Source organism: Macrobrachium nipponense, chromosome 16 (assembly GCF_015104395.2).
Source record: "Macrobrachium nipponense isolate FS-2020 chromosome 16, ASM1510439v2, whole genome shotgun sequence".
Classification (NCBI taxonomy): Eukaryota; Metazoa; Arthropoda; class Malacostraca; order Decapoda; family Palaemonidae; genus Macrobrachium; species Macrobrachium nipponense.
This window is the reverse complement of record NC_087209.1, coordinates 92,050,311-92,068,714: the sequence shown is the minus strand read 5'-3', so window position 1 is coordinate 92,068,714 and position 18,404 is coordinate 92,050,311. Positions and strand designations below refer to the sequence as shown.

General features: G+C 39.7%; 1 protein-coding gene and 1 long non-coding RNA gene across 2 annotated transcripts in view; both read right to left on the bottom strand.

Moving 5' to 3' along the window:
* LOC135195402 (uncharacterized) overlaps positions 1–18,404 on the bottom strand; it is a 118,822-nt gene that overhangs the window by 10,960 nt on the left and 89,458 nt on the right. Inside the window, 3 exon segments of the mRNA XM_064221658.1 lie at positions 1,781–1,924; positions 3,133–3,256; positions 17,615–17,633. Coding sequence (XP_064077728.1) covers positions 1,781–1,924; positions 3,133–3,256; positions 17,615–17,633 — 287 coding nt within the window.
* On the bottom strand, positions 3,548–6,604 carry LOC135195846 (uncharacterized). Its single transcript, XR_010310252.1, has 3 exons — positions 6,526–6,604; positions 3,935–4,102; positions 3,548–3,711 (listed from the first exon to the last, which is right to left on the bottom strand). It is a non-coding gene; the product is annotated as an uncharacterized LOC135195846 (long non-coding RNA).

Here is an 18,404-nt window from a genome sequence, read left to right as displayed (position 1 = left end):
GTTGTTTGAAGGAAGCTCCTGCTCGCTATTGGGTAGGATGACTGTACCCTGTACATAATTCATGTTTCGTGGCTTTTGTAATTATTACCTTTATATTATTTATTTCTGTTATACTTCAAAAAGGCAGTGGAACTGCTTTTTGTTTTTATTGGTTACTTGGATAAGCCATTCATTGTCCTTTGATGTGTCTGCATTCCATGTCTTGTGTTGGATATATGTTAAGTAATTTGTTTTCTAGCATCGCTGCTGAGATTTTGTTGTCAGCTTGAGGACTAGAAATCTTGACCAATTATCTGGTCCAAAGAGGTCATCAAAATGTACCAATGTGGATTAAGTCGGTAATTTTTGTTTCTTTTTGGTCCTTGTTTTATGTATGTTGCTTGTCTATTATGATTTTTATTTGATATTTTTCTGTATTGCTGGGAGGATTATTTGTCTCTAATTCAGAATTATTGTTCATCATATATGGTTCCATGTTACGAATATTGGAGTTTACCAATTTATGTTTGTTTGTTTCTTTTTTATTTATGCACTCTATTTGGTTTTCTGGTTCTGCTGCTTTACTTGGAACAGGGTGTTCCTTTGTATCTTTTATAGTACTTTCACTACTTGTGGCAGTACCTAGGAAATTCGGGAGTGACGTGCTAATGGTCATCAACTGTGCCGTAGTTTTTCCATCATGTGGGGCCCAGGGGTACTCAAAATCATTTATTTCACAGTTTCATAAATTTTTGATTTTTGAATTTTTACAAAAAAAAAAAAAAAAAAAAAAAAAAAAAAAAAAAAAAAAAAAAAAAAAAAAAAAAAAAAAAAAAAAAAAAAATCTGAAAAGATTATCATTGGCCCTTCGCGAAGTTAAATCTTCTGCCAAAGGCACAGTGAGAAAGGACTCCCAAATGTCCGCATCCCTACTCCTACCCCAAAAGGGGATGGCATAACATGATTAGTATGGCCCAAGTGTAAGCAGAACCCGCTTGCTAGGACTAAGAGTATTATGTTAATACAATTATCCCCATCCTAATCACATTATGGGCAAACTGGATAGAATGCCGAGAGTTCTATTCCTAGAACCAGGCCCCCCCTGGAATCCGTGGTCCCAGCTCCACAGAATAGTTCCGCCTGAAAAACAGGTCCGAACATTGTCGGGTAGATGATGGATCTACCACAGTTCTCACTATTTAGCTTCGGATTTAACTCCACGTTAAGCCATGATATGTTTTCTCATTTATTTGCTTTTAAAAATTTTGGCAAAAAATGGAAAAGTCCACATAAGTTTACTCGAAATATATAATGTCATATGGGACTCTTGGGTTCGAACCTGGGAAGAGATTCCTGAGGTTCGAGAGCCCCCTCCACCACGTCAAGGTGGTCCCAAAATGAGGGGGCAGAGTGATGAAACAAGCCAGGCTAGATGGAGAGGTTGCATTCTTTTTAGGATAATGGTAGACAGCATGTTAAAACCTATCACAGAACATTGTATGCAAAATAAAAACCATATTAATACTGTAACTACTTTGATTTGTGGAATGTACCCTGTTTTAAAACAGCCTAGATTTTATCACTGTAACACCACTCCCCACACCACACAAACACAAATACATTGTGATTTTGTAATTTGCATACGATGCAAATCCTTTGAAACCAAGGTAAAAAGTTAGGTCACTAAAACTTAACTGATGTAAGTATTAACAGTAAATTTTTCAATCACTCAAAAATTTTCAAAACAAATATAGCATAATTCCACTCAAAAGATAAAAAAGGAAAATTAGATCAAATTTACCATCTGCAGTATCACGTCCTGGATGTCCAAAACGGCAATCAGAACGAGTGCATGAAGTACCATATCTACAAGGGCGTGCATTAGGTGTGTGCTGCGCAGGACTCTCAGGATATGCATTCCTTTTTGAAGGTGTTGATGGACTTCCTAAAATAATACATAATACATAATTAATATAGACTTCACTACACTACCATAACCTAAACAAAAATCCTGCACTACACTACCAGAATCTTCACAAAAATCCTGCATTAAAATCCTTCACTTTCCAAGTAACCGAAACATTTAGTTTCAACATAACGTCTAATACCAATGTCCCAGTAATGTATCACTCCCTCCATGATCCCTTTGCCACTGATCTGACATAAATAATGATAGTCAAAGTAAAGAACCGACAATTTATTATGCTGCCTTCATGCATATGAACAGATCATCTACTATGCTGCCTTTATGAATATGAACAGACTATTTATTATGCTTAAGGGGAAATCAGAAGATAATTATATACTGTACAAATAGCTACTGTAGTACCTAGACACTCCTACAGGATGCTTGTCCAAATAAAAGTTGGAAACCATTGTTCAATATGCCATTAAATCTTTAGATTAAAATACTAAACTTTTTTCTCTTCTCTCGGTAGCATTTATGACCTGGAATAGCGGTAAACTAGACAAGTTTTTCCTGTCACAAGAAAACATTCTTGTATATCAACCATTTAAGAGTATATACAAGAATCCTTGCTGGGGCCTAAGGCTTGCTTATTAGACCTTGTTAGTTAGTATGCTGCAGATGTACTTTGCAGCAATAGTACGTATCTGCATTAAAGTTTCCATCTATTCCCAACAGTCTCTTCCTATCTGGCATTTTACCTAAGTTAACTTCAACTTGCTCCAATTTTCACTTTCTAACATAAAACAACAGCACACATGAGAGGCCCAGGAGGCTAGAATTGAGACAGGTGTTATTAATCTATATAATAATAATTATAAAAAGAATACTAATAAATAGAATATAAACAGTGATAAACTGTTCTACTGCAGGATAAAATTTACATTAAAGATGATTAACAAGAGCATGAGGAACAAGGCCTGCAAACATACTCGTAAGAAAATAAGTTGTAGTCTTGTATGCATTATGCACAACATGAATAATAAATTGTTTAAGGAATCATTCCATTCATCATACCAAATGTGAATCTGGCTTGATGGCAGGAAAAATGCAGACTGGTTTCAAAAATAAAAACAACTCTTTTTGCCTCACAAGATCAAAATGACAGCTGCAAACAAATAATGTGACTAAATACTCTGCACAGACGGAAAACCAGAAAAGTTTTTGATATTATATAAAACATCCACCTGTAACAGCTGCTGAACGGTCATTTTATTTTCTTTGTCTTCACTATCTTTTTTTAACTTCAGCATTCTTTTTCTCCTCTTTCTGCTTCTCTTTCACCTCAGTCAACAATATTTTCTTCAAAAACTGATTCCGCAAAATTTAATATCCTGTGAGTAATATACAATGGATCAGAAAAGCCTCTTATATGAAATAAATAAATATTGCTGAACCTATGAATATTTACATACCATAATGTGAAGAGCCTTTGTCACGTCTCAATACTATGTCCTTAATATATCACCGAAATTAGATCAACATTCAACTGATGAAAGTTTTAATACTTTATAAACATTGAGTGAAGAATGGAACCAGTGGATCAAATATTTTAATTACCTGTAATACTTGACAAAAAATCAACAAACCTGGGCAACTATCTAGGCCACAATTCGTAGCCAGAATATTTGGTAAAGTCCTGTAACGTCTCCACTGCTCAATGGGTTGGTATCTTGTGCATGAATCACACCATGCTTGCCTAGTTTGTTCCAAGCCCATGCTTCTTTCTACTATGCTTGAAAACGGAACGAAGCCAGGTGGGGAATCTACAAAGGAAGTTCATGTTTATTCTCGCAACCCATTTAAATCTTCTATTTCAGTTTCTTTAGTATACAAAACCTCCTACTTAAGGATAGGCTTTCCACCTTTTCAAGTGTTTAAGATGCATTAATATTAGTACTATTATATTATTAGGTACTCATGTATTTACATAATCAACTCAAACTGTCATTAAATAATTTATATAAAGTAAAAATACAGCATACTCACCTCCATTTACTTCTGGATATGAGAGGTTAACAAGAAGAGATGTAGTATCTTTATGAATTTCATGACAACAACGTGTGCAACGATTTATGCTTATTGCATGTGAACCAAAAATGTCTGCAACTGGAGAAAACTCTTGCTTGTCTTGATGTTCAATTTTTTTCTCTTCATCTGTAAATGTCACATTTAGTCATTTTTAATTCTTAAATATGACAGTGTAGCAATAAGTAAATAATTAAAAAGCAACAGAAACCCCAAAATGTGGAGAGAAAAGATTCTATGAGTCTTATGTTAATTCCAAATAATGAAAGTTGTGTGTTTATTTCAATTAATGAAAGTTGTAAGTGTATCAGAGGAAATTCAATGCCTCTTCCATTTAGTTTTAAATATTAAAGTTAACTTTGTAGCATAACTTTTTGTGATTTAAATTTGATTAAAAACTGCTAATAGTTAATGTACTTCATACTTGATGCTTCCACTATCAAAAAGGGTTCAAACAATACATTAAGGTAATAATTACCTAAACATTGAATTTTACAAGTTTACAGTAATGTTGAGTGTAACCCAAAACTAACATATAAGCAGTTCCAATAAAAAATGTTAATTTCTAAACATTTGTACAAATTTATAAGGATTCATTCTCAAAATGCCAAGATCTAAAGTTAGTACTAATTACCAAATATGGACTAATTGCCTTTAAGTTTATTCTTAGTTGCGACTGTTAAAAAAAATTATTCCTACTGAAAAATTAAGAGCATATGTCTAGACTGAACTCTTGTGAAACATTCATAAGGGCTAGTTAAATTCCTTTTCCAAAACAGAATCAAAGAAGTGCTTTGTTAAAATTTGGTTTTACTAAACAGTATTAAACAAAAGGGTTTAGTTCCATTGGGTTTCATAACACCCAATTATAGCCCCACTATTAAAGGTGAAGTTAAAAGGCAGATTAATACTGAAAATTTTAACTCCTAAAACCAACTGTTTCAAATAAGGCAATATCAGAATCAACAACACCATCACTAACATTTTACATAAAGATTTTCCCTTTACAGTGTAAAATGTAAAATGAGTTCTCTCTACTTCCTCTCATGTACTTTCTACCTGAATTCCCACCAAGTCTAGACCCTTTTTTGCTCATTTTCCATGATTTCCTCCGCCTTCTTACTGATCTTCCTTCTGCTCCATATCTACTATATCTACAAAAGTCTGACCGACTTCTGTTAAACATGTCGATCTCTGAGATATCAATCCATTTTCATCCATTAGACTAACACATCTCTCCACCACTGCCTCATCTATATTATGATCTTCCCTTCACACTCCTGCTTTTTTCAGTTTATTAGAATCACAATAAATTTTTCAAAAATTCAGTAGCCTCCTTTGTAAGTGTTGTCTTTCTTTCTCCACACTGCTATTTATGACTGATGATATCTGGAAGATGCTAGGTTTAGTTATCTATCATGAGCTCCAGTATCTTTTCCTTAATACAAAGGAACAATTTATTATCATGCAATACTTAGAAACCTTCCCTTGCCTTCAATCTCAGCACTCTACAATCATGTCTCTTCATAATATCTTACATTTTCCTTGTCATCAACAAGTCTATAGCACAAGACTTAAGCATGTATCATAATTTATGCTTTGTTTCACTATATGTAGTACTTTATTTACCAATAGTCTAGCGATCGCATTTCACTTACCCCAAACTTTTGCAATTATTTGTTTCTTAGTACCTTCTGATTTCACTTCTTAGTCCAGCATATCATCAAGGTAATAGACATGTTCTACTTATAATGTCTGCTCTTCTACTAAGGGATGCTCCATCTCCCCTTTTTCCCCATTGATTTTAAAATATTTTGGGCACTGAAAGTTTCAAGCCTTATATTTTCTTTATACGAGTATTTGGGATCCTCAGTGACAGTTGTTGAGTTCACCCCATTTTTCCCACATTTGCATGACCGATTTTTTTGTAACTATTTCTACCTTTATTTCCTTTCTAATCACTGTAAGACTTTGTTTGCATAAACTGGTTTTCAATCCTCTCCTCTCCATTCCACTCTTCTATCTTTTAAATACCATCTTCCTTTAAACAAGACTAACTGTCACTATGTTCCTGTACCTTTCAAAGATATGAATGTCAAGACCTATTTCCATACAACTACATATATGTACTCCAATTATTACAAGCTTAAATTTGATTATCTTTATACATCTATCTTCACATATGACCATATCAACATAAAAGAGAAACAAGACTACATATTATAAACTCCTTATATCCAGACTGGTTTCAATATCAGTTCTCAGTCTGTACTGCAAAATTTCATCCATTTTCCTAAAATTACTACAGAAAATAAAATGAAACTGAAAACATCAGACCAATCAGTGATGGAAATTTCAATAATTATTAAATGTGAGAGTCCAGAATAAACAGAAAAGTTATTTCTATCAACTAAGAAACTAGTCTCTTACTAGAAGTGCAGCTAGTCTTCACACAACACAAGCACTCTCAAACTTTATATGGCCTGTTTCAACTTTGGCATGTACAAAACAAAAACTGGTTTCTAATCTGTTTTACAAGTAGCTGTACCAACCTGTTTTTTCTCCTTCCACTTGATTTTCATCAACAGTAGCCACTTGTGCTTGATGCTGAATGCTTTGCCCATCAGCCAAAGGAATACAAATGACTATCATCTGTCATTTTTTTTTGTTCCACTAAAGTCTCAGTATTGAAGCTGCTGCAACACGAATCTATTCCAGCTCTGTAAACATTTAATATTTGCAAATTAAATTTTAACTAGTCAAAGGTTAATCACTACTATCACCTACAAAAAAAGTACTCCAAATGTTTTGACATACTTATCAAATTGCTGAGAGAAAGAAGTGGTTTTATCCAATTCCTTATTGACAAAGTTAAAATGCTATCAAATTACACAAACATCAAAGCTTAATACTACCTGAATTTTTGTTGCAAAATTAATTTTTGCTCGACTATCTTGATCTGACAACGTCAGGCTCATTGCAGATGCTTCAGGAATGGTTCTAAATGCTCTGAGGAAGTTTGAGGCATGGCAAGGTGTGCCTTGTCCCATACTAACATCCAGCATGTGAAATATAGAAACCCAATTCACAAAACTAGACAAAACTCTCGTTCACACAAGTGTACATCACAAGAGCTCGCAAAGGTGAAATGTAGTAAAACATCTGGAAAATTAAGATAAAATTGTGTCATACAAAATGTAAAAGAAAAATAACAGATTGCATATTGGGCTATGCATTAGTAGTTAAAAAGGATAGTTAAGATGGAAACATCAAACCAATTTTAGTCTATTCATGATTTAAAAAGTTTCATTAACTGTCCAAACCTTGTTCCATGCACAAGATTTTTTAATATTCACTGTTACAGTATAAACAGAGATGGTACAAGACATATATGAATACCTGAACTTACCTGTATCATTGGGTTGCAGTAAGAATTTGGCAGTGAATTATCCAACCCTGAGAAACAAGTTCTGTTATACTGGTCGTAGTCAAAATCCATCTATGCCAAGCTTGCTGTATTTTATCTCCATTTTGTTTACGATATCGCCAAGGACATGCACTGTAATTCCATCTTTCTGTTTTAACAATCACATTTTCATTCTGACTGGACTTTGGTCCCCACCCCCCCCCCCCCTTGTTTCGACTGAATTTATTATTCCTACCTAAAAAAATAAATGTTGCTATGCTACAATGACTGTTAAAAGTTATTATCCAAATACCAACAATAATAATAATTTCATTATTGCCTCCACATAATAGGAATAAAATAATAAACCATTCATCCTTCATATATAAATCCTAATACTTGTATTCATATGCTGAGAAAAAATAGTTTAGAGGAAAACTTGTGTAGTTACTCCATTTCTATGGTTTATGCTTAATGCAGATATGACCATAAAGATTTATGCAATAAATGACAGGCAGAAATTCTCTATAAAACTTTTTCTAGACTTGAAAAAAGCATGGTAAATAACACACGGCATAGGTAATGACATTTCATTATGTCCATAATACAAACAATATACATTTTCTGCAAAACACAATCATAAAACAGAACTTGGATTACTGGTAATACTTGCACAACAACACATAACATGAAGGATATCTACAACCTCTCAAACAAAGAAGACATAATAAAAACAAAAAATGAAAGCATACATTCATAAGGATGAAAATTTAGTAAAAAAAAAGTTGAATTTAGACAAAATGATGAGACATCCATAAACAGCACTTAAATATATGTATAACATTTCCAAGCACCGTATAAATGACAGCAGGAATATTAATTCCTTGAAAACCAGAGGTAAATTATGCTAAGGCAGGTAAAAGTTGTCTTTCTTGGATTGGCCTTAACTGGGTAATAAGGCCTCTTCAAATTTTTAAAGAAAATACAGGAGACAGTCAACAAGTGACTACAGATGTTAAGACCCATGGCCAGAGTGTAGTGGAATGATCATTATACTGTATAAATTAAGCTGCAGAGATGTGGTTTCCAGGGAATGTAAAAGATTGAAATGATTATCATTATAAATATTTTAAACAATTAATGAGACCACTGAGTCAGATTGTTATGAGGGAGAAAGAACTGTACAGTACTAGTAAATATAGAATAGCTAGTTTGAAGACCCAGAAAATAATGGGAGAGGACATAGAGTCATAGACCATTAAAGAAGAATCTGATGTAAAAACAGTAATGATTGTGTATGATAATCAAATAAAACTGAGAACTGGTTAAGCTGCTTTCTGTTTACAGACCGAGTCAAATGAAATTATGGCAGATTGCCAAAGCCAATAATCCTTACTTGATTCCTCTTCTTATTATGTAAATTAGGTGCATAACCAATTGGTCCCAACAAGTTTCATAGTTTGAAGGACTTCAGCATCCACGGGGGTGTTTGACCTGTATGAAAAAAAAATAGAAGTACATTTCTGGTGATATACGTAAGCTTCCTCAGAAATAATATTCTTGTTAGTTTTCTTCCTACTAATATCAATAGGAGTATGTAACAACTTAAGTTAACAACTATTATTATTACAGTACAGTTTGTATTTACTGTAATCATTATTATTACAATAAGCATGCATTCTTGTGGCACAAGCTGCATGACCATACATTTGCCTTGCAAGCTTCCATAAAATAAAATGTCCATCTTGGTCACCCACGTGGCTGGGTCACACAAAGAAAAAGCATAGAAATGCTTCCCTTTTACACTAAAAAAACAATCCTACATTGCATGCACAAAAGCACAGGGCTACCCGAGGGGGAAATGAAAGCAAGGTGCCGCAGAAAAAGTGAAGAAAGGGCACAAACATGAGACGGATAAAAAAGAAAATCTCAACTCACAGGACAAAGGTCAGAGACAACTGCACAACGAGACAGCTGAGAACAAAATGGACAAGCTAACCTAGGTCAGGTCACAGGTGTCTCATAGCCCCACCCATTAAGAATTTGCTTTCTAAATAAGCAGACAGTCGCAGCACACACTTCACTGAGTATAGTGCTCCATCTATGAAAGCTTAGCTTTGAATTCCCATCAGAACAAATGAAGTTTTCTTACAAACCCATTAATTGTAAGTTGCTTTACTACACATAATTATCCAAGTCACACCAACCCACTTTCGCTAAATCAAATATCCAAATACTTACAGTGGTACCTAAATCCCAGTGTTCCACATCTACCTTCATTCCATTATGCTTGCAAGGTTTGAACAAAAATGGAGTACAGGTACAGTAAAACTCCTGATGATTCATGGGTTTATAAGAAAAATTTGTTTTTGTAAAAACCGGCTTATTCAATCATGAGATGCTGAAATAGCAATTTAGGAGAATGGACCCAGAAGAGTCAGCAGGTCCTTCAGTGAAAAAGTGTGCTTGCTTGCTCTTTCTTAAAAAACTGGTATCTTGCAGAAATGTTCCAGAATGAGCTACAATGACAAACATCCCCTGCACTCTTCTTTACCTGGTCTAGTTGTTTTTGCTCATAACATTAGGCAGGCTGTCACAGCAAACAATGTGATGTTTCCTAGCAATAGGTTTAATAATAATTTTGCTAGTTCTATCTTGGCTACAAGTAAAATGTGGAAGAGTTCACCTAGCATAGTTGTGGAATCCTTTGACCTCCAGATAATTAAGCAAGGAGAAAATTCATTCCTGCTCTGTGCTGACATCTGAATTTCAGGTGTATTGGTTTACTTATAAATTAATAAATATGAAGGAATTGAAAAGCTTTTCATTTTACATACTTGTGTCTCTCTCTGCAAGCTGATTTAATTTTAGAACCTTCTTGAGTTCATAGTCTGTTGACTCTGTCCATGTGTGTTTTAAACATGTTATTGTTATTATACAATTAAGTTTGTTCATACTTACCTGGCAGATATATATATAGCTGTATTTTCTGAAGTCCGACAGAATTTCAAAACTCGCGGCACACGCAGTGGGCGGCCAGGTGGTAGTACCCATTCCCGCCGCTGGGAGGCGGATATCAGGAACCATTCCCATTTTCTATTCATATTTTATTAATGCCCCTGTCTCCTGAGGGGAGGAGGGCGGGCAATTTTAATTATATATATCTGCCAGGTAAGTATGAACAAACTTAATTGTATAATAACAATAACATTTTGTTCATGCCACTTACCTGACAGATATATATATAGCTGAATCCCACCTTCGGATGGTGGGAAGATACAGAATAGGATTTTTTAGGAAACTTAAATTAAGTAGATGATATACATCTTTGTTCCTCACCTGTTAGCAAAGTAGACTCTGTGATTACTGTCACTTAAGGCTGCTTTTGCTTAAATCAGAGTTGCCAGCCAGGTGGAGACCTGTAGTGCTGGTGCGCTCTGGATGATCTGTCAACGGGTACGAGACCTCAACGTGACAAGACCATCGAGCCATACATCTGAGGGCAACGAAGCAACTGACCACCACCTGACCAACTATTCAAAAAAACCCTTAAAAACTAACTAAAGGATGGAGATCTTCACATAAGACTCACCACAACCTAAAAACACAACAATAAAACTAACCTAACCTAACTAAGGGATAGGGAAAGAGCTACTTCCGGACCCCAAGACTGTGTCCGCAGAAACGTATGGCCCCCAGTGAATTACAGTCGTCATAAATCGTTCTCACATCCCTTAGGTAATGTGAGGCGAAGACGGAGTTACTCCTCCAAAGGTGCAATCAAGAATGTCCTTGATTGACATATTCTTTTGGAAGGCAAGAGAGGTAGCGACAGCTCGAACTTCGTGAGCTTTCACTCGTAAGAGCTCAAATCAGTCTTCTGGAAAGATGAATGAGCCTCCTTAATGACGTCCCTCAGAAAGAAAGCAACAGCATTCTTAGATAAAGGTAACTCTGGCTCTCTTCACAGAGCACCAGAGATTACCTGAGGGACCTCTTACCTCTTTTGTTCTATGTACATAGAACTTGAGAGCCCTGACCGGGCACAGGGCTCTCTCTGGTTCTTGGCCTACCAGACTTGACATACCCTTGATCTCGAAAGTTTTCGGCCAAGGATTCGAAGGATTTTCATTCTTCGCCAAGAAAGTTGGGTTCAAAGAGCAGACAGCATTGTCTCCCTTTGAATCCCACTAAATTACTAAAAGCTTGTATTTCACTAACTCTCTTAGCCGTCGCAAGAGACGTTAGGAAAAGAGCCTTCCTTGTCAAGTTTCGAAGAGACGCTGCCTGAAGAGGTTCGAAAGGACTTGACATTAAGAACTTAAGACCACGTCAAGGTTCCATGAAGAAGGTCTCATTTGAGGAATCTTCGAAGTCTCGAAGATTTTAAAAGATCATGAATGTCTTTGTTGTCAGAAAGGTCAAGGCCTCTGTGCCTAAAAACCGCTGACAACATGCTCTTATATCCCTTGATGGTAGGGACCGCTAATTTCTGCACATTCCTGAGAAAGAGCAGAAAATCAGCTATCTGGTTCACAGAGGTCGAGGAAGAGGAACTCCCTCCTTTTTACACCATGCCCTGAAGGAAGCCCACTTCGATTGGTAAACAGCTCTTGTAGAAGCACGTCTTGCATTTGCGATTGCTCTCGCAGCTGCTTCGAAAAAACCTCTCGCTCTGTGCCAACTTTTCGATAGTCTGAACGCAGTCAGACTCAGAGCGGAGAGGTTTTTGGTGAAACCTTTCGAAGTGAGGCTGTTTTGAGTAGATCTTTCCTCCAGGGCAATGTCCTTGGAAAGTCTACAAGGAAAGACATGACCTCTGTGAACCATTCTCTCGCTGTCCACATCGGAGCGATCAGGGTCAACCTCGTCCCTTCTGAGGCCGCAAACTTCCTCATGACTTTTCCCCCCCCCCCCCCCCCCAAAATCTTGAATGGTGGAATGGCGTACAGATCTAGATCTGTCCAATTCCAAAGCAACGCGTCCACAGCGATCGCTCTGGATCCAGGACCGGGGAGCAATAAAGAGGAAGTCTCTTGGTCCTTGACGGTCGCGAATAAGTCGACAGAGGACGTCCCCACAAACAGCCAAAGGTCTCGACACACGTCCTTTGTTTTAAGGTCCCATTCCGTCGGTAGGATTTGTTTCCCGACGACTGAGAAGATCGGCCCTGAACGTTTTTTGCACTCCTGCAATGAACCTCGTCAGGATCGTCACCTTTCTTCTCTTCGCCCCACAGCAGAATCTCCCTCGCCAGGAAAAAACAAAGTTCTGGATGTGTTCCTCCCTGATTTTTCAAATAAGCGAGTGCTGTGGTATTGTCTGAGTTTACCTTGAACAATCTTGTTCTTCAAACTCCTTTCGAAGAAACTGCAGAGACAGAAAGATTGCTGCAAGCTCTTTGACATTTATGGCAGCTAACCTGTTCCCTCCCCAGGAGCCTGACACTTCCTTCCCTCTAGTGTTGGCTCCCCAGGCCCGTGATGGAAGTGTCGGAGAACACTATAGGTCGGGGCTCAGAAGAACTTAGGGGACACTCCCTCCGTTTAGCTTCTGAGGGTCGAACCACCATCTTAGATGGTTCTTTATAGGAAAGATGAATTCTCAATATGGCATTGAGATCGTCTTGGCCTTCCACTCGTCTGCAAGGAAAAACTGGAGAGGCCTGAGGTGCAGTCTTCCCAAGGAAACAAACCTTTCTAGCGAGGAAATGGTTCCAGCAGACTCATCCATTCCCTCGCCGAGCAAAGTCTCTTTCCCCTAAGAAGTCGATATCTTTTTCTAATCCTAGCCGCTGATGTTCCTGGGACGGAAACGCTCGAAAAGCCACTGAATCCATCTGAATCCCCAGATACACGATGGACGTGTCGGGGTCAGATGCGACTTTTCGAGTTGACAAGAAGTCCCAGGGACTTTGCTAGGGCCTAAAGTGAACTGCAAGTCCTTCAGACACTTTTCTCTCGACGACGCTCTGATCAGCCCAGTCGTCGAGGGTACAGGGAAACTCTTATCCCCGAAGAGTGTAGCCACCTCGCCACAATTCTTCATGACTACGGTGAACACCATTGGAGCCGTGGTAGGCCGAAACACATAGCTCTGAACTGCCACACTTTTTTTGTCTAAGACAAAACCTTAGATACTTTCCTGAAAGAGGGTGGATCGGGATGTGAAAGTACGCGTCCTGCAAGTCTAAGGACACCATCCAGTCGGCCGGTCTCAAGGCTCCCACGAACAGAATGAGGCGTCTCCATCGTGAATTTGGTCTTTTTTTCCACGAAAAGATTGAGCCTGCTTACATCTAGAACTGGACGCCAACTTGACGACTGCTTCGGTACTAGAAAATCCTGTTGTAAAACCTGGGAGACCCCAGGTCCGCGAACTTGTTTCCACCGATCTTTTCTCAATCATTTGTTTGAAGGGGAAAAGATCGAATAACACTTGTTCTTCTCTCCCTGATAGGATGGAGAAAGGTCTCTTGGGAGTCGTAGAAGAGGAGGGAAGATCTAAAAAGGGGATCTTGTACCCCTGCTCCACGATCTTGAGGGACCAAGAGTCCGTGTCTCTCTCTCTCCACGCTCCCGCAAAAACCTTCAGTCTGGCTCCGACTGGTGTCCTGAAGACATGCTTCTCACTTGGAAGGCTTTGATTTAAAGGAAGCTCTTCCTCGTGAAAAACCTCTCCCTCGAGGAGCTGCTCTCGAGAAGCCCCACGAAAGGTCTTAACCTTCTTCGGCAGTCGAACAAAGCTGAAGAAGTTGAAGGTACTGCCGAACGTCTTGAAGACTAGGCTAAGAGGTCCTGCGTTGCCTTCTCTTGCAAACCTGCTAGTCAGGTCCTTTACTAAAGACTGTGGGAAGAGATGGTTCGAAAGAGGGAAAAAAAGCAAATCAAATGCTTTTCTGAGCTGGAGTAAACTGAACGAGCCGTGAATTTGGGCACAGCAAAGCTCTCTTCTTCAATAAGGCCGTTCCAAAATGAGAGACGATCTCCTCCGAACCATTCCCTGACGGCTTTGTCCATGCATGCTAACAACGCTGGACAAGCTCCCCCAGACTGAGAAAAGATTCTGGGCTTCTCGCTTGCAGATCCAGAACTCCCAAGCACCAGTCAAGGAAGTTGAAAACTTCAAGAGTCCGGAGCAGACCCTTCAAATGATGGTCCGTCTCCGTAGAGTCCAGGTCACTTTAGCAGTGGATAAAAGAGACCCCTCCTCTGAGAATCCACCAAGCTGGAGAAATCTCCCCTTGAGCTGAAGAAGGGATTCGAACCCCCACTTCTTCTTTGGTCTTATACCAAATACCCCCTTTTCCGCTGAGTCTAGCTGGAGGCAATGCGAAAGTCGTCTTGCCTTGATCTCTCCTTCGTACCATCCAATCTTGGAGTTTCTTGAACGCCCGTTTAGTGGAGAGCGAAGTTTTCATCTCAACAAACTCCGGAGTCTTACCAGTCTTAGAGGATGAAAACTGCGAAGGAGGAGAGACGTTGGGAGCTGCAGGCTGAAACTTGTCCTCGAAGGACGAACGCAACAGCCGCACGAGAACTTTATAATCTGAGTTATTGAAGGGGCAGCAGAAGGTTCCTCTTCAACCGAGTCAGCCGAACTACTCAGCTCTCCTTCTTCTCTAATCGGAAAAGGGACCGCCTGTCCGGAGAGGGCGTACGAATGTCGGGTCTTGTCTTAATCAAAGGCCCCCTATTCTTACTGGATGAAGCCTTATTTAGGCTGTCTTCTTTGTGGCGCTTACCACTTGAAGTAGGCAGAGCGTCCTGACGGCGACAAGCGTCCTTAGCGACACCTGAGGCAGCCTCACTTGCCAGAGAAGCGTCCTTACGTTTCTTACACGAAAGGGAAAGACATGTTAACTGGAATACGTGCCTGTGCGCGCAAACAGCGTCTTGGGTACGACTTCTTCTTGGTCGGAGTCCCCAAAAGCGCTTGAAGAGCGTCCTGCTGAACGTCCTGCGAGCGTCCTGCCGAGCGTCCTGCAGCGCGTCCTGACGAGCGTCCTGACGAACGTCCTGCCGAGCGTCCTTGCGAACGTCCTGCGAACGTCCTGCCGAACGTCCTGCCGAACGTCCTGCCAAGCGTCCTGCCAAGCGTCCTGCCTAGCGTCCTGCCGAGCGTCCTGACGAGCGTCCTGTCGAACGTCGTGCTGAGCGTCCTGCCGAGCGTCTTCAAAAGCGTCCTGACGCAACGTCTTCCTAGAGGACGAACGAGATCGGCGAATCGCCGAAGGAGACACGATCGGCGAACGAGACGAAGTAGGAGAGGGAGAAGGAGACTGCTTCGTCCTCTTGACGGGCAGTCTAAGGTCCTTCCTCCGCTTAGGCTCGACTGCTGCTGGGCGAGTCCTCTGAGCCATAAGCGTCGATAGCTGGTCCTGAAGGGACAAAAGAATGTTCTTCGTTGGAGAGGAACGAACAGAGGGAGCAGGACTGATCCTGCGAGAAGACGAGGGGCGAGGGGACGCCTCCTTCCTTCTCACAGGTACAGCTACCTGCTTCTCAGGGAGACGCGCCTGTGCACGCAACCCAGCGTCCTCATCGGAGGAGATCTTACCCCTTTTCTGAGGCGGAAAAGCGTCATACGCATCCTCCGACGAAAGCGGCGATACAGGACGTGAAGCGTCCTCAACACGAAACGTCCTTTTCAGAGGACGAGAGTCTCTCCGAGCGCTCCACCCCTTGCGCGGGGAGGACGCTTCGGAGGACGAAAAGCAATCCTTCAGGACGCGCGCTCGTGCGCGCTCCTTGGCAGCCTGGGACTTTGCAACAAGGCCTGCCGAAGGGACGCCAGATCGGTGGGGAGCCCCCGTAACCCTCTTGCGGCTTTCGACATACCCTCTCCCTGAGTCTTGGGAGTCCGATAGAGGTCTAGGCCTAGAGGCATTATGGGGCCGATCTGACACAACACTAGGGGCACGATCACACACTTGAACAGAGCCAGTTTCCAAGGCTTTCACTTTGGTCTCCAGAGTGCGTAGAGACTCCAAAATAAGAGAGAGAGCATTAGCTTCTCCCGACACAGAATCAGAGCCCGAAGGCAACACAGGTTTAGGAGATGCAAACTCTACAGGTGTTAATACAGGAGAGATATTAGCCTTACCTTTGGTAGAACCACTCCTGGAGGAAGACCTCCTGATCCTATCGCGTTCCAATTTAAGGCGATAGGACTCATATACTCTCCAATCATCATCGGTCAATCTCTCACATTCATTGCACCGATTATCCACCAAAACAATTATGCCCCCTACAACTCATACATACTGTGTGGGGTCTACCGATGCTTTCGGTAGCCTCACCTTACAATCAGTCCTCACACACACTCTGAAACTCACAGCACTTGATCCAGACATCACGTTTACAGAAAAGTCAATCCAAAGTCAAAAAACGTTCACTATCGCGCATGCCAATCCAACAATCCAATTCAATACCAAAAAACCAATCATATACTTAAAAGCGAGTCAAATCCAAAAAATCCTGAGCAGAGGTCTGTAAACAGTGTTTACCGACCGGCGACAGAAAAAATATGAATAGAAAATGGGAATGGTTCCTGATATCCGCCTCCCAGCGGCGGGAATGGGTACTACCACCTGGCCGCCCACTGCATGTGCCGCGAGTTTTGAAATTCTGTCGGACTTCAGAAAATACAGCTATATATATATCTGTCAGGTAAGTGGCATGAACAAATGAAAATTTAAGGAATGGAAGAAAGAATGAGAGAGGGACCAGTTGAGTCATGTGTAGTAGGACAATGGTTTCTCCTGAGCTGAGGAAAAATCTGCAAGCATCCACAAGTTCAAGTACCCATCTGATCCAATAAAACAAAGTCCAAGGTGCCATCTTGAAGTTCCCAGAGAGGGGGAAACAAATTAAAATGGAGAAATTCATAATTTATTGTTCTGAACATAATTCAGACAATTAGAGATACCCTTCAAGAAAAGGTCATCCATAAAACCATGGATATCTCTAAATGACAGTCACAAAAATCAAACATATCACATACCGATAGAGAAAAAAAGAACTCAAAGAATGTTAGGTGCTGAAAAGATGCTGGCAATGATCACTCAGCGAGCACCCAGTTTAAAAGTTGACAGTCTATTCACATTTGATAGTAAGCCTTCTCTTCTTGAATATGAATATCAAGAGGCTTTGGTAATTAAATGTCATGTTATACTACAAGTTCTAGAAACCATATTTGACCAGCAGTAGACAATGAAAGTGGACTGGTCTAACTTCAACAATGTATATCAGTCTGAGGGAAAAGAAGTACTAAGACGTAGGGTAAAAGATATAGGCAGACATTTTTCATGGAGAATATGAAGAACATGAAAAATAATATGCTAAATACTTAAGCTGAGATAGTACAGTTAAAAGATATAGATGATATAAGAGAAAATAACTGGGCAAACAAATTGATGATACAAGTATTCACAGTGGCAATTTTATTATGGTTTCCAACAAAATCATTATCTATGGGTGAAATTAGAGAGAGGAAAATACATGTCAAAAGAGGGATGGGTCATTAATAACATTTAGATAAGATGAAAGACAATGCCAGGCAGAACATTCTGGTGCAATCCTTAACCCCTTGCATCCAGATATGAGCCTAAGAGGCATAACAATAGAAATTAGGGTTCAATACAGACATGCTCATGTGAGAATAATTATTTTGGCCATACTATTTGATAAAATTTTGCAGGAAAATTTTCAAATCACTTGAATGCTACAAATGACTTATGGCAATGCTCACACCACAGCTCGTGCTATGAGGAAGTACAGTCTCCTATGAGATTTCACATGAGAAAGCATTACACCTCGCCATCACAGTACATCTTGAATATATTTGCTCTAAAGAATACTCAGGGATTTAGGCTGGTTTTAGTTCTTACCTTTTATAATATGTCAGCTTTAATTGTAATTAATATTAGAACGAACATGAATAAATTAATAAAGGGAACATCATCTTGTAAATATTTGTCCATACATGCATACAGCCAGGAGAAGGGTGAAAAGAAATTATGTG